Source organism: Carcharhinus amblyrhynchos, chromosome 14 (assembly GCF_965287045.1).
Source record: "Carcharhinus amblyrhynchos chromosome 14, sCarAmb.v2.hapA, whole genome shotgun sequence".
NCBI classification, from domain to species: Eukaryota; Metazoa; Chordata; class Chondrichthyes; order Carcharhiniformes; family Carcharhinidae; genus Carcharhinus; species Carcharhinus amblyrhynchos.
The window spans coordinates 45803750-45821474 of record NC_137337.1 but is presented as its reverse complement, the minus strand read 5'-3'; the positions used below and the strand labels follow the sequence as shown (position 1 = coordinate 45821474).

The window sequence follows — 17725 nt, the reverse complement described above, 5'->3', positions numbered from 1 at the left end:
ATCTATTCTGGTCATACAAGAGAGAAACTCTGCCCCTGGCTGCTGAGCAAGGCAGCTTAGTGAGAACGTGGTGATTTAATTTATTCTATCCCATAAATGTAGCCATATTGAGTGCAAATAAGTAAGCTACTTAAATAGAAGGAACAGAAATGTATGCACTGTGCTAAGTTCAGATATGAGGTTAATTTCAAAGAAATTGAAATATAATTTTGCTCTCATGTGAGATCTGATTTAAAGGAGAATTTAATAGCAGCATTTTTTCCTCATTTTGAATAAAAATATTGCCCCTCTGCCCCCACAGTATTATTCCCTTTGTCTGACAAATGCCTCACTTGGTGTCAAACATAATGGTGCCAATTGAACAAATACATCCTTGTCATCAATTGCTACATACTAAGCTTGACTGAGTAATTATAATATTCAGTCTGTAATGTTAGGGTGTTCAGGACTAATGTGTTGGGTTAGTGTGAGACTGGGGAAATAGTACCAACCGTATTATAATGTACAGAGTCAGCATGAAGATAGCACTAATCAGGACTGAATTCTATTTATGTCTACACAGTTTTGTGCTAATAATAGACAGTTATTCTTCAACTATACATGCATTTAGATCTATTCAAGAGGCAACCTTACAAAAAGGTTGTAAAAGGTCAAGGACCCCAAAATCCCTAAGAATAAAGGAGTGACGAGACTATAATCTTAATTGAGAGAAGTGCATAGTGATGTTGTCACTGAACTAGTACAATTCTGACTGAACCAGTAATCTAAAGACCCATGGTACTACTATGGGGATATCAGTTCAAATTCCACCATGTGCGAAGGTGAAATTTGAACTAGTTAAAAAAAAAACCCTGAAATCACAATTATCATTGTTGACTGGCAATAAAATTCATCTAGTTCATCAATGTCTTTTTGGGCAAGAAATCTGAATTCCTACCCGGACTCCAGGTTGACAGCAATGTGATTGATACATAATTGCCACTCAGTTACAAGGTAGTTAGGGATGGGTAACAATTGCTTGCCTTGCTAATGATGTCCACATCCCATGAAACAATAAAAAAAAACGCCTAACTTGAAAACCTTGAGCACACATCCGGAGATTATCTAAGAAATTCCATTACAGGAGTGGAGGCTGAAGGACTGAATAAAGATCCATTGCTCAGCATAAAAGGATTCTGCCAGATTACATGGAGCTATGCTATGAGACCCGATCAAAAGCAGAGCCAATGGACCTAGCCAGATCTCAAGAGGATGAGCAAAGCTGAAATAAATATTTCAGTTTTCAGACAGCACTGACAGACCAATTGATTTGATGTGCATGATTTGAAGAAACATTATAGCCCAGATGTAGAACTAATACCATTACATGTGGGAACCCAGCGCAAACAAAACACAAATATTTTTACAGGGATGTCAAAGCAAAAAAAAAAGCTTTCATTCAATTCTTGAAACTCAGGAAAATTACCAGCTGGCCAAAACAATCAGTTCAAAAGATTTTCTACAGAACTGCTGAAGTTTAAAACACCTCCGCAACCGCAATGAGGGTTCAGCAAATCCCAACCACCACGGGAAGAAAAAATAAATGATCACTACAGTGTAATTCTAATCAATTAAAACTTCACTCCCCTATGCTGAAAAACAACAAGCTAGGTGGTGTTGTGAGACTTCTTCTTATGTGTTTACACCTGTAGAGACTCACATTCCACCATTATTTTGTAAATTGAGTTTGTGTCTTTATATGCTCTGTTTGTGAACAGAACTCCCACTTACCTGACGAAGGAGCAGCACTCTGAAAGCTAGTGGCTTTTGCTACCAAATAAACCTTTTGGACTTCTACCTGATGTTGTGAGACTTCTTACTGTGTTTACCCCAGTCCAACGCTGGCATCTCCACATTATAAACCAATACTGCCAGAGCAATTTAGGCAGATGGGAGGGCCAGACTAGCTGTAGAATTAGGCATTATGGAAAGACAATCTTTCAAATACATGATAACATAAGGCTTGACAAGGAAAAGAGAGAATGATCAAGTCAATATGCTATTATATTTAGTAGGTCCAATAGCCAAAAACATAATTGCTCAACAAGGAATAGATGAACATCCTGATAACTGAGAAGAGATCATAAGGTCCTTTGACAGTTGCTTTAACAAAAGTAGCAATAAAAGTTTGGAGCAAACAAAATTTAACACAAGAACCCCAAAGCCCAGGGAACCCTTTAAGTCTTTCATTAGTGAGTAATACAGACTGGCTAAAATCACTATAGAGTGACTATGGTGATTTTACCTCAGAGATTATAAGAGGTGGAAAAGTTATAGGAATGGTTGAAATTATTCTTTCAAGGTATTGAAATTATTTCTTTCAGTCCAATCTAAAGAAGATCTGACTTTGGAAAAAGCTATCAAAATTGTCAGATAATCAGAAATCTGCCTGCCAAACTGAATCTTTTTTTTATGGTGGAGCTAATCTATGGCATAGAGCAACCCTAAGAGTCCAGTTCACAAAGAAGGATGAGAAGACACCAGGGCATGGAAAACAATATCCAAGCAATAAAAAGATGATGGCAAACCATGTCAATGCTGTGGCACCAAAAGGCTTCATAAGCACAAATAGTGTCCTGCAATGTTCTGTAGTTCAGTGCTTTCACTGTATTTGTCTGGTTCACTTTGGAAAGGTGGCTAAGTTCAAAATTTCAGGATATATAGAAGGTCCCAACGAGTCCATGAGATAGATGGGCCACACCTTTTTAAATGCTGGTAGCTTTTAACCTGCTGGCATATTCATGACTCAGCAAGCAAATAAGTTTAATTCTGCATGTCATCCATAATCAATCCTTTTCTCTCCTGAGCAGAGATGTCTGTGTTTCCCTCAACCTCCTCAAAATGGCAGGACTTCAAACAACCACTGCAGCCAACTACACTGAATTGGACACTCCCAAGAGGTCCACCATTGCCAATGATTTTACCCAAAAATTCAGTTCAGAATTAACCTCACTCTTTACAAAGGCGGTCATTCCAGCTCTTTTGCAGACAGATGAGCGACAACATACTTAAAACAGAAGCTACAAAGGATACGAAACAGCAGCAGATGGTTGAAGCTGAAATTGAGTCAAACAATTGCTGTCACAGAATCAAGAAAACTACAACAAGGCTGGAGCTTCAAGCTCACACACACAACAGGACAGCAGGAGAGAAGCAACCACCAAGACAAAACTCAGTGAGGCACGAGTGCATATGAAGAAACAGAAGGCAGCATTAGAAACCAAACAACAGGCTGAGTTCAACAATAAGGAACATGCAGATATAAGGGAGGTAAACCTTCAACTTTCAGGAAGAATATGGCAGACTCCACGAAGAAAGAAAACCAAAGTCCACTAAATGAATGAACGGAGTGAACATTCCCTCTGGAAGAAGAAGGATAAGCCCATGGTATCTGACCAAGGAAGATAGATAGTCAACCAGGAGAAATACAACACTAAGGGGCATGAGAAGCAAATCAGATGTTGACATAAAGTATTATAGAATCATAGAATGCCTACAATGCAGAAGGATACCATTCAGCCCATCAAGTCTGCACCAACAACAATCCCACCCAGCCCCTATACCTGTAACCCCACTTATTTACCCTCCTAGTTTTCCTGACATTAAGGGAGAATTTAGCAAGGCCAGTTAACCTAACACACATATCTTTGGACTGTGGGAGGAAATCAGAGCACTCGGAGGAAACCCATGCAGACATGGGGAGAACATACAAACTTCACACAGACAGTGATCGGAGGCCAGGATTGATCCCAGATCCCTGGCACTGTGAGACAGCGGTGCTAACCATTGTGCCACCATGCTCCACACGAGCAATACACAATAGCACAACTTCACCAATGTCAGTCCAAAGCAGTTGGGACTCCCACTCCTCCAAACTTGAAAAGAAGTAGATCTGGAAAAGTTGTAAAGCTTTCAGACAACCTGAATCTGTACAATCAGAGACTTGGGGGGAGGACAGCTGACAGTTACTATAATTTTAAATACATTTGGGTGACTTGGGGGGAGTGGGGTATTTGGATATTTGGAACTGTCAGGGTTAATGTAGGGTTAGGAAAACAGTACTATTCACATTATGATATTGAAAGTAACATGGGAGCAGTAGAGTGTAGGAGTGGGTCTGGTGAAAGGCAACATGAAGATAATACCTAGTTAGGACTTGTGCTATATATATTTGTTATATGTTATATTGTTGAACCATACACAATTCTAGGCCGCTTCATGAGACCATAAACAGTTTATATTATTTACCTTACAGAGAAGACTACCATAATACAAACATTTGGAGAGTGAATCATGCACTGTGCACAACATGTATATTTGTTCATTTAAAGTGGTTATTTCTGACATACACTATATAATTGTGTATGTATGTGCTTGATTATATGCTGTTAACATTTTTCATACATTTTGTTTTTCAATTACTTGCACATTCTCAATTTTTTCTTTTGCCATTGTGTTCTACCCTTCCAAGCAAGTATCCATCATTGAGAATTGACACATAGCTTTTCTCATCTCTTTGCTTTTGCTGAGCCTATTTTTCCTGCAGTTTGCAGCACCCAAATGGTCCAAGTGGAGTTCTAATACATGCACTGCTTCTGCTGTGACTGCATTGGGCCAATATTGCAGCAGCAGTGATGGGATGTTCTCATCCTGCAGCTGTGCTGAGAGTTAAGTAATGCATTTGGGAGGGGTGTGGGGGATGACCAGATGCAGGAATAGTGCCATGTAGTTTTAAAGTTAAAGTTTATTATTAATGACACAAGTAGGCCTATATTAAAACTGCAATGAAGTTACTGTGAAAATCCCCCAGTTGCCACACTCCAACGTCTGTTTGAATACACTGAGGGAGAATTTACCATGGCTAATGCACCTAAGCAGCACGTCTTTTGGACTGTGGGAGGAAACCGGAGCACCTGGACAAAACCCACGCAGACACAGGGAGGATGTGCAGATTCTGCACAGACAGTGACCGAAGTCAGGAATCAAACCCGGGTCCCTGGCACCTTGGAGATAGCTGTGCTAACCACTGTGCCACCATGGGGAGAAGAAGGAAATGCCAACCAAGTGGGGAAGGGAGGGAAGGGATACTGAGCTGGATGAAAGTCCAATGGTTGGAAGTAGAAGCAGGTAGTAGGAAGAAGACTTCCATTATCCTTTATTTGATGAAGACAATACAAAATGTAAATATATGAAGTATAAGATAGATAATTTTCACAAGAAAGCAACACCTCTTAAAGGAAATAGGTATGGAATGCATTGAAACTGAATGCAATACAATTACTTCTGCCTACTCAAGGCAGACTACATAAAAACATCATTTATCTTAATAAATTCCTTAAGGAAAAACTAAACTGTTACTGTTCAAGGAACCCAGGTTCCTACAATAGCTGGGCACTGAAGTGCTCTTGGCATTCAGGGATTCATAGGTAGACAGGTTTCAAAGAGCAGATTTCATGAAAAAGCCCCAAGGAGAAATAACAAGAGGTAAAGCTAATAAATTGTAAAGAATTTGGTCACACACAGCAATCCACGACATCCCTCTCATTGACTGAAGTTTCAATGTACTAGTTTCATCTAAACACAACGACTCACCATCTCTACATTTTTCAAGTATTGATTTAACAGAATATTGTTACATGTGAAATGAGTACTGTTCAAAGATATTGAACATATTAAAAATAGTACCACATAGTAAATTTACTCTCCACCTGGAAGCTGCTTCCATAAATAATTGTAAGCGTTAAATGTTAAATAGCTATTTGACAATGAAGAACGTATGAAGTTACAGACAAAAATCAACGAGGTGGGACTAAGAATATGGGATTCTTTCAAATGGCCAGCACAATGAAATGCCAGATCGCCTATTAATGTGCTGTAATTTTTCATGATTTTCCAGAGATTTTTAACACATTTCACTTAGAATGTTAACAACTCTCGCCTGATTCTCTGCCCACACTTAGAGACTTATACATACCTTATTTTTCCTGGAACCAGTCTCCAGCCTGCAGCCTGAGATTGCCGCTTGAGGAGCTCAACTCTGCATCCTGGCTGACCAGGAGTCTCTCCCACTCTTACCACAGCCATTGGATGCATTGGCAGGACACTGCTGGGCAATGTGAGCAGCAGAGGGATGTACTATTTCCAAGAAATAGGAAGATGAAGCTCCATGGGAACACCAAGAAGGTACAGTTGATGGAGGCAGAAGAGCTCAGCTGTTAGAGTGTTGTGCTGCTGCTCTCCCATCACTGGTACTGACCCTGCTCCCCCATCATCGTATAGACCCTGCTCCCCATCACTGGTACAGACCCTGCTGCTCCCCATCACTGGTACAGACCCTGCTGCTCCCCATCACTGGTACAGACCCTGCTCCCCCATAACTGGTACAGACTGCTGTTCCCCATCACTGGTACAGACCCTACTGCTCCCCATCACTGGTACAGACTCTGCTGCTCCCCCATCACTGGTACAGACCCTGCTCCCCCATAACTGGTACAGACTGCTGTTCCCTATCACTGGTACAGACTCTGCTGCTCCCCCATCACTTGTACAGACCTTGCTGCTCCCCCATAACTGGTACAGACTCTGCTGTTCCCCATCACTGGTACAGACTCTGCTGCTCCCCCATCACTTGTACAGACCCTGCTGCTCCCCATCACTGGTACAGTCCCTACTGCTGCCCCATCACTGTTATAGACCTGCTGCTCCCCATCACTGGTACAGTCCCTACTGCTGCCCCATCACTGTTATAGACCTGCTGCTCCCCATCACTGGTACAGACTCTGCTGCTCCCCATCACTGGTACAGACCCTGCTGCTCCCCATCACTGGTACAGACTCTGCTGCTCCCCCATCACTGGTACAGACTCTGCTGCTCCCCATCACTGGTACAGACCCTGCTGCTCCCCATCACTGGTACAGACTCTGCTGCTCCCCCATCACTGGTACAGACTCTGCTGCTCCCCATCACTGGTACAGACCCTGCTGCTCCCCATCACTGGTACAGATTCTGCTCCCCCATCACTGGTACAGACTCTGCTGCTCCCCATCACTGGTACAGACTCTGCTGCTCCCCATCACTGGTACAGACCCTGCTGCTCCCCATCACTGGTACAGACCCTGCTGCTCCCCATCACTGGTACAGACCCTGCTCCCCCATCACTGGTACAGACTCTGCTGCTCCCCATCACTGGTACAGATTCTGCTGCTCCCCATCACTGGTACAGACCCTGCTCCCCCATCACTGGTACAGACCCTGCTGCTCCCCATCACTGGTACAGACCTTGCTGCTCCCCATCACTGGTACAGACCTTGCTGCTCCCCATCACTGGTACAGACCCTGCTGCTCCCCATCACTTGTACAGACCCTGCTGCTCCCCATCACTGGTACAGATCCTATTTCCCATCACTGGTACAGACATTTCTGCTCCCCATCACTGGTACAGATACAGGTTTGGGAATCACTTATTTTCATTTCTATTGAATGCTAAAGCATCCCTGTTTCCACAGTTCAACAACCAAATCAGATTTGGTTGTTGAACTGTACCAGACATTTCTGCTCCCCATCACTGGTACAGATTTTTAGTCAGTAAGGGAATCAAGGGATACAGGGCTAAGGCATGAATCTGCATGTTCGGATTATCAGATCAGTCAGAGCAAATTGGTGGGCCAAATGGCCTACTTCTGCTCCTACAATGCAACAGAAATAATTTGAGATATATGCCGGAATTTTATTGCCTCACCCGCCCGAGTCTAGTGAGCTCCTGCCCGAGCTAAGCCGAGAATGTCGTTCTGCAAACCTTGCCTGCCCTAATTCTGGAGGAGGCAAGGCAGTAAAATTCCAGCCATGGAATTGAGCTCTTGGTGGTTTTTGTTTGTGTGCCTGGAGTGTCAGATCATTGTCATCCATGGTAAAAAGTTCATTGCTTCAAGCTACACTTTTTAATGAATATAATTAGAGCTTTGATGACAGTAGAATAAAGGGTCAATGTGTTGGAAATTTTTCACATTCCATGCACTTTAATCCTGGGTTACAATTGGAATCGGAGTTGTCCATTCACCCCTGTAATAACTCCAGGAGTTAGCAGTAAAGAAACAGTGCTTTATTTCATAAAATAAAGTACAGCTAAAATCACAAGCCCATGGTGAACACAGACACGTCCCAAGTGGGACAGTGGAATAATGGGCCCATTCAGGGGCCTGCTTTGTACAGGACTTGGTCTATGAGCTCCACCTGGTAAGTAATCACCAATCACCAAAGAGCTCATATTCAATGAGTCCTATAGGAAGGTCAATCAGTGACTCCTCATACAAATCCTGGAGTTAGCACAACCTCTTTGAGCCTATTCCACCATTCAGTGAGATCATGGTGGGTCTGCATAACATTGCAATTGACAATACTCCTTTCCAAGGGACCTGCACACATGCAACCAGATGTGTTTCAGTTAAATGCAGAGGTCAGAAGTTAGAGCTCTCTTCCCAGCTCATATTTTCCTGCATTTTGTGCATCATCCATCCCAAATCCCTGCACTCATCTATACCAAAATTCTCTCTCAGTACCATGTCAAAATGTCCTCTGCTTAGCTATAGTTATTACCTATAAAATCATTTTCCTTTTGTAAACATCTTTATTTGAGTTTTTTCTGCAGTCGTAAAAGCTGGTGCCCTCAATCTTCCTAGTTGGTCTTGAAGCAGACAACATATCCACAAAATTGGTGCAATAAAGCACAATCATTTCAACGTTCAGAAAAAAAACCCAACACAGTTTGTTCATTGAACTCAACCCATTTAGCATAAACAAATAAAAGGATGGTAGAACCCTTAAGAGTATTGAAAGGCAAAGGGATCTGGGTGTACAGGTGCTCAGGTCACTGAAAGTGGCAATGCAGGTGGAGAAGGTAGCCATGAAGGCATATGGCATGCTTGTCTTCATTGGCCAGGGCACTGAGTTTAAAAATTGGCAAGACATGTTGCAGCTTTATAGAACCTTAGTTAGGCCACACTTGGAATATAGTATTCAATTCTGGTCGTCACACTACCAGAAAGATGTAGATGCTTTGGAGACCGTACAGAAAAGATTTACCAGGATGTTGCCTGGTATGAGGAGAGGTTGGAAAAACTTGATTGGTTCTCACTGGAACAATGGAAGTTGAGGGGTGACCTGATAGAAGTCTACAAGATAATGAGAGGCATGGACACAGTAGATAGTCAGAAGCTTTTTCCCAGGGTGGAAGAGTCAATTACTAGGGGACACAGCTTTAAGGTGTGAGGGGCAAGGTATAAAGGAAATATTTGAGGCAAATTTTTACACAGAGGGTGGTGGATGCCTGGAACTCTCTGCCAGGGGAGGTAGTGGAAGCAGATACAGTAGTCGCTTTTAAGAGATGTCTTGACAAATACATAAATGGGATGGGAATAGAGGGATGTGATCCCTGGAAGGGTAAGGGGTTTTAGTTAAGTTGAGCAGCATGTTCGGTGTAAGCTTAGAGGCCCAAAGAGCCTGCTCGTGTGCTGTAATTTTCTTTGTCCTTCTTTGTTCTTTGATGGAGAAAAAAAGAACAAAATTACAGAAAGAGGGAGAAAGGGCATAAACAATCATGCATACTGTGTTGGGGACTGCATGTTCTACAGAAAGCCTTGTAGAAGTAAATCTGACACTTTGGAACCTGTGGATGGGATTTTCCAGCCATGTTTGCCCTGAAACCCAAAAATCCTGCCTGAGGTCAATAGATCTTTCATTGTCCGCTCCTCTCTGCTCTGATTCCCGTGGAATGGGAACACTTGCCCCAGTATATGTAAGATAAGGGTCCCATTTTTTTTGGATTGCGTTCAACGTAGATCAAAGTATGCAAGTTAGAAATTCAATTGGAAGACACTCCATAATAATAGATAGATTTAAAGAGCTAGAAAACCTTTTTGATATGACCTTGGAGATGGATCCTGTGCTTTTAATTCCAAGGCTTCCAAATCAATGTATAATTCATGATAATGAGAAAAAATGTTGTACAATATTCCAACATTTGCATTAATGATGTCACCTTCTGTACAGAATTGGCAGACAATCATTTTTAATGTAATTATTCAAGTATCTGGCTATGTCTTTTGGATTTGACACCCTGGTTGACTTCATTTGTCTGAATTACTTGCCGATTCCTCAATTTGACGTTGCAATAAAGTGAAATGTAGCTGGTTTGGACACTGTGCCTCTTTATTGTAGTTGTTTACTGAATTGTGTAACATTTCCTTTTTGAAGGACATATCCTTTGGTTATAGACACATTTATTTGGGAAATGTGCATGTTTTTTCCTCCATTTGCATCTGTTGGATCTGATAACTGGGCATTTCTCCTTGCTGTGTTGCAGCCATTCCCATCAATTGCAATTGGCAGGCACATTAAAATTTCTCTTCGGATTAACATTGTACACATTTCTGCCTGCGTGGCTGGCTGCATCGATGGATGCTGCTGCCTGCGGTGCCGGCAGGACACCTTCTTTAAGCAATGACATTTAATCCTTTCTGACTGATCAGCACCTCTGTTGCCTCTACCATCAGGTTTGCAATGAAATGTCAACATAGAGCCTTCGTCTAGTATTCCCACTACAAGTTTGCCCTTGATCATTTCATCTTTGGACATTACTTGGCCATGCCTCACAGCATTCTACAAATCTAAGAAGATCAGTTACATGTCTTCCACGTACTGAGTGTGGAGATAAAAATTGACGCCAGATGCCAAGAACATGTACATTAGCATTAATGTGGCAATTAGTTTGAATATAGTAACACTGCACAAGCTGGAAATGAGATGTGTGAGCAGATAATTCAGAATGAAAAAATCACTAAAAACTGGATAATAAAAGCATTGGTCAGAACTGGTGTTCCATTTTAAGGTATAGATGACCATTTCGAACATGTATCCTTATTTTCAAATGTTTACTTTTTTTTTGCTATTGGGAATTTATTTGGGGCTAGCAGTTGAGGGAAGAATGTTGGCCAGGTCTTCACATGGGGGTGCCATGGAATCTTTTATTTTAACCTGAACCAGGTCTAGCACATCATCCAGAAGGCCTCTGACGATAGATCATTGTCATCTTCGACATGTAAGTATCAGCCCAGAATGGTTATCCACATCCACAACCTGCTGATTTAGGAATAAAGGCACACCACACTACCATCGGATTACAATCAGGACAGAAATTATTGTGTGGCGAGCGGGCACCATGGGAAGAAGCAGAAGCAAACGTCATTTCAGTTCGTACCCAGTCAACAACCCTGCAGCCATCATATAACGGTTGGCTAATTAAGAGATAGCCAGCAAGAAGTGTGCTGATTGAGAGACCAATAATAGGCCTGGAGGTGACAATAGGGTGGGCACAAGGGTGGGAGGAGCTGGTAAGCAGGGAGAGTGGGGGTGGTGGTGGTTAGGGGTAGTATAAAAATCTGCTGACAGTGTGCGTTGCTGCTGAGTCTGGGGTGCGGGGTGGAGTTCTGCTTTTGCTGCTGTAGAGAGGAGTTCAAAATCGTTCCACTGAGAGGCAGGCAATGAAAATCCACCAAAGGCAAAGGCATGCACACTTAGATCAGTCCCCTCACACCTGAGTGTCTATCACTGATGGAAAGCTGAAGACAGAAGAGCACACAGTGCCACAGAGAGAGTGATCCTTGACTGCAAATACCAGAAGATGCAGCCATTATCTTTAGTTCCAACCACAAGTTCCGCTCACTCACCACCAACTCCATTGCACCCTGCAGCCCGGTCCAAATTGTTAGAATAGAATCATAGAATCCCTACCGTGCAAAAGGAGGTCATTCGACCCTTCAAGTCTGCACTGACTCTCTGGCAGAGCATTTACTCAAAGCCCTATCCTTCTAATCCCATATATTTACCCTGCTAATCCCCCTAACCTAAACATCTTGGGACACTAAGGGGCAATTTAGCACGGCCAGTCCACCTAACCTGCACATCTTTGGACTCTGGGAGGAAACCGGAGGAAACCCATGCAGACATGGGGAGAAGCTGCAAACTCCACAGTTACCCAAGGCTGGAATTGAACCCAGGTCCCTGGCTGTCTGAGGCAAAAGTGTTAATCACTATGCTGTGCCACCATGCTGCCTTTTGGCAACCTTGGTGTTGTGTTTGACTCCAAAACTGAGCATCCAACTAGATAATTATTGCATTAACAAGATGGCCTATTTTCACCTCTATATTTTCACCAACTCCCTCAACCTCCCTCAACCAATCTGCTGAAACAACCATTCATGGCATTGTTATCTTGAGATTGGATGGTTCTGAAGCCCCTGTAGCTGCACTGCTCCCCTTGTTTCTAATTTCTCCATGGCCTAGCCCTCCCTATATTTATAAACACCCCCAGTCCAAGACCCTGCGAGGTCTTTGTTGCTGCTCAAGTTCCAACCTCCTTGTACACTTTCACCACTCTGTCACTGACAGCCATACCGTTTTTACAGCTCCAATCGTGGGGCATCACATCATGTACAGCAATTTATGGACTCTTGAGCTTGGTGGCGTGTCTGCCCCCACCTGAAGTTTCCCTATCATTCACACATCAGATAACAGCCCCATTAGCCTGGTCATTATTTTGACAGGAAAATCTGAGCCAGTGAATATGATGATGATGATGATGGCAACTTGCAATGATGGATCGGTTGTTATTTCACTGAGGTTTAACTGAAAACTATCCAGGTACAGCTGATGTTGCTGGCTACAGGAACAAACAAATTTTCCAGGCAGGAGGTAGGTCTTTACACTGCAATTCACCACAATCACTATACGGAATAGTCACTGCAGGATATCACAAAGAGAACATATTTTTTTCTAAAAAAGTCATTTCAGTTTTCCAAATGCATTTATCATAAGATTCAGCAAAGATGAGAAGACCTGATGTGGTTCAGAAAGGATTCAGTATGATACTCAACTAGAGCCAGGATGTGTGTAGCAGTGAAATATTGCAACATTAATCATACAAGCCTTGAAAACGGGGCATGATTTTTGGACATCTCATTTATGAAACTTCCTGTTGGTAATCATAGATGTCTCTATGCAAATTTCAGAGTATGGTTTGTATTATTAGTTATACCTTGCTATCAATGGTGTCACATTGAGTGCAGTCTCCTGGCACACATTTGCTGGGATGCATATAGTTTACGAGAATAATGAAAGACTGCAGAAGGGAGAATTGAATAAAATGGCACAAATTAAACAAGTTGAGAAAGTAATCTGTTGCAGCACCTTTGGAACAAAATTCTCTCTTGACAATATTTGAAAATGTAATTCATTTTCTGCATGTGGGTGTTGCTGACAAAGCCAGCATTCATTACCCATCCCTGGTTGCACTGATAAGGAGATAGAACTCCTCGAACTACTGCGATCCACAGCGGCTCGAAGCAACTTGTTAGCCCACTTGGGACAGCATTTAAGAATCAAGCATGCGGCTCAGCATCAATCTCTCTTTCTTCCTGTCTGTGCTTATCAGTCTGCTAAGTGCTCTTACTTTCAAAGGCTGATCCAGAGGGAGTGTCGCTCACGAACAGTCCAAACACTGACACTTCTCATTGATGGGGTGTGGAGTAGCCCCAAGATTGCTTAATCTGACCTTTCTCACAGGCTTACTTCTCATCTGGGCTGACCAATTCTTTTATTCTTCACTTTTTCTGAGACTGAAGTTTTCAAGCTGCTCATTATTAATGCACTTTTGACAATTCCCTTTTTGAGAGATTTTCTTTATTATCCCGAAGAGTACTCTTATCACAAGTCAGTTTTCAGTTCATTAAACAATCTTGGTCAGCTGTTGAGAATAAATGAGCATCTATTTTCTCTACTTCAGAAAATGCATATTAGATAGAGTAGGCTTTGTTCACAGCCAAATCTCTCTCTCTTTTGGACACTTTAATGTCTGATAGTCTTTTATTCATTTTTTTCTATTTTACGTGTTATATCCAACTGGCATTGTCTCAATATTTTTATAACTTTCTTGCTTTGATGCCTGCACAATCCTGACAGACTTCTTTCTTCCCTGCTATCAGTTGACTCCTGAATGAAAGTCAGCATTTTCTTCAAAATTAATCTAACCAAACGTGTCCTGCAAATTGAATCAGGAAAAAATAATTGACCGAATTGCTCAATCCCCAAACCCCCTTCTGTTATCAAGTGTTTTTGATGTTCCCTCACTTTTAAGAATCCTAATTTCTATAACTTCTTTTCCCATTATACCAGCCTGAGAAATTCATAGTTCATCTCTTTATCTATTTCTACTCCGTCTCAGTAGGGACATGTTTTGCTCCATCTTTTCTGTCCAGAAAATTACTCTGGTTATTTATTGTTAGCTTCTTTAGCATTGAATTTGCACCAGGGCATACTCCTGAATGGTTCTTCAATGCATTTGTGTGGAATTCCTCTCTGATATATTGGAAGCCCAGTTAATTCTTTTTTAATGAATGCCAGAGAACTTCCCCTCCACAAATCAAATTAATTTACTGCACTTTTTTAAAAATCCGTATTGACTCGCTCACCTCAGTGGTGGGTAATACTGCCAAGAAAGACAACTGTGACTATTTCATGAGCTGAAATGACTTTTTTCATAGTGCTTCTCACAGAGGCACAAGGAACAAGAAGCTGAGACAGGCCAAGAAAATGCTAGGTGAACAATGCCAGTCGTGACTTGCAACTGAAAAAAATACAGCTGCCTGAAGTGACCAAGTTAGTTCAGGACTGACAACAATGGAGTGTATCTATTCAGCCCCATTTTCACTGCTGGGATGACGAACAAGAATTTAATAGTCAACAGTAGCAGCAGAAATAGTGCACCACAATCTGTGCCTACCCCAGTGGAATCAATGTACAGAGTAGTGTTGGTGTGCTTCCAATTACTTTAGTGCCATAGACTGCAGCAGTAACACTAGTTAACAGTGTTAGTTTCGTTACCGGCCGTTTCCGCCAGATACCCGCTAGCGTGGCAGCCACCAGACAACTCTTGGTTTCGTTGACACCGTTAGGTTTCCACCAGTCGAGTTCGGAGCGCCAGGGGCAAATTCCCCAGCCGGTAGCCCTCCCGATATATTCCCCTTTTCTCCCGATCCCGATTGTAGACTTAGACGACCACGGGCTGTCTCGTTCGATCACAGTTTATTATACAATACAATCTTGCAAGATCGGGTGGGCTGGTGCGCACACCTTACATAGATTTACAGCACATTTTATACTTTTTTTTTTACACATTGTGATGGCTCGTATTGTGTTATTCCCCCTTATTTGGCAGTTAACCTTGTTAACTTTAATCACTGTAATGGCTTGCATTGTGTTATTCCCCCTTATTTGGCTGTTAACCTTGTTAACTTTAAACACTGTAATGGCTTGTATTGTGTTATTCCCCCTTATCTGGCTTTAAACACTGTAAATGGCTTGTACTGTGTCATTCCTTCAATTAACACTCTCTCAATCTCCCATTCTGCGCTTAATCTCATCACTGTCCCGTGCAACTCAGTCAACTGTCTGTCATGTGCCTCCCCCTTTCTGTATGTTGCTGAACTCGTTACTGTTAGCTCTTGCAGCCTTAAAAATTACATTACTTCTCACAATCCCCCCTTTTCTTTTTACTGTCTGTAATTTTTTATTTATATTTTTTTTTTTAGTTCAGATATGCACGAGTAGGTTGTTCCAGTTTGGCTAACATACTATCCACTTGCTCGTCCCAATCTTCATCATCGGGAGACCTATCTAGGAGGGTCTCTCTTTCCTCCCTTTCCAAGTGGATTCCCACCACCCTTCCATCAGTGACATCCCGTTTCATAAGAGCCGTTTCTATCAGTCTCTGCGTTAATCCCCGAATGCAGGGAATAACGCAGCATCCTAAGGCCGCCAGGATCCCTGATACCACCACGAAGGATACTAACATTGATACTACCACCCCTTTCCATCTCCCGAACCATTCGTCCAGCCACCCGGTCCAGTCGGTGTTTGCCCCCGAATGCTCTGCCAACTCGTCGGCTAGAGTTGTCAAGCCCCTCAGAGCCCGGGTGATTGATCCGTCGGGAGCGGTATTGTTGGGGATGAAAGTACAGCATTGAGTCCCGATCATAACACAGACTCCCCCTTTCTCGGCCAGAATCATATCCAGAGCTAGTCGGTTCTCCCAAGCCATTCGGGACGTAGCATCTAACTGTTCCGTTATCCCTTTTATAGCATCCCGGGTATAGTTTATGAACCTCTGTTGGTTATAATATATGTAGTTTATCCAATCTACATTTTTGTTGATAGTGACCCACCAGAACAGAGATTCGAACCCTGCCGCTATTTGATTCCTGGCTTTATATTCATCCGGGACCCCTCTGGGTACCCCGATGGAATCCAGGTAAATCCTGTCATCAAACGAAGTGGGGATATTGCGGCGCTTCCGGGTTGTCCGGGGAGTAACCTTTGTTCCCTTTCGTTCAAAGGCTAGGGTGAATGGTATGGCTAGTTGTACTATGGCACACGTCCCAGTCCATTTCCGGGGTAAGGTGGCTCGTAGTTCTGCACCCCCGCAGTACCACCAAAGGTCGGCCCGGGGGACCTGTATCTGGGAATAATTTCCACCATCCTTAGTAGTGTTTACTTGGATGACCTGCTGACACAGAGTCAGGCTCCCAACGTTCTGATCCCACTCTTTCCCCATCCTCTGTATGCAGGTTTGATGGACACCCGATGCCCCGGAAAAGGAGGGCGCCTGGGAATATCGGTTGTGCTGGACCGGTGGGAACGTTAAGCCCAGAGACTGACATGTGGGATCTTCCCAGGCGGTTCGGTGTTGGTACAGTTTCACCAAACACTCAATTCCACCTTCCTTTAGTTTAGGGAGTGGAACCACCTGCGGACTCGGTCTACTACCCGCACACGCATAACAGTTGTCTTTTCCAAGACTCTGAACAGTATACCGAACCCACTCCAACCATGCGTTAATTTCCCTGAACCCTGTCTCTATCTCTACGGTCTCCCTTAAATCTTTTATCTGTATCACTTTAACCTTTTCGGAGTTTCCAGGAGTCAGGGCAGTTACACGGAGTATGGACGAGTTTGTGGCTGTTGCCTCTTGGAGGGTAATTCTTACACAGCACAGCCGCTCCTCCTGAACCCGTACTCCAAGTACCTGACCCTCTAGCCCAGTGTGCAGATTTTTCTTGACCACCCAGTTGGTTTGTTTTATGGTCAGATAAAGGGGGTTGCACTGATCTATTCCACAGTCTCTCGGGTAGATCGCTTTCGGCACCAATGTTATTCTTTCCCGTACCCCAAGAGCTTGATCCTCTCCCAATCCCGTCCCCAGAAATAGTAGCTCCATCGATTTTCCCTGATATTTCTTTTGTCTCGCCAGGCTGTTTTTAGGGTCATTTAGTTCCCCCGCTGTCCCACATGGTACCATCCGGCATAAATCTATCTCTAATACCTGTGTCTGGGTTGCTTTTTGTACAGTAAGACTGTATTGCTGACCAGTATTTTTCCCTTCCTCAGCGTACCACCTATCTACCGCGTCCCCTTTCCATCCCCCTCCCACCAAAGTTACAGTGTACACCAGCAAGAGTACAAGCCACATTTTTGAGTTCTCGTGCCCTGACCAAAGTGTCCGTTCAGTTGTCTTCTGCTGGGTTGCTTCTGTCCGGGGTTGAGAGGATGTTCTCGTCCGGTGCCGGTACGGGCCCCTTTG

The 17725-nt window shown here is 43.1% G+C and overlaps 1 protein-coding gene across 1 annotated transcript; it reads right to left on the bottom strand.

The window, feature by feature from the left end:
- Positions 1 to 12588: 12588 nt before the first annotated feature.
- Positions 12589 to 17443, bottom strand: LOC145352172 (uncharacterized). Its single transcript, XM_080201904.1, has 4 exons — positions 15721 to 17443; positions 14971 to 15155; positions 14559 to 14575; positions 12589 to 12751 (listed from the first exon to the last, which is right to left on the bottom strand). The coding sequence occupies exons 1-4, from the start codon at positions 17441 to 17443 to the stop codon at positions 12589 to 12591; spliced, it is 2088 nt and encodes a 695-aa protein (XP_080058030.1).
- Positions 17444 to 17725: the final 282 nt, after the last annotated feature.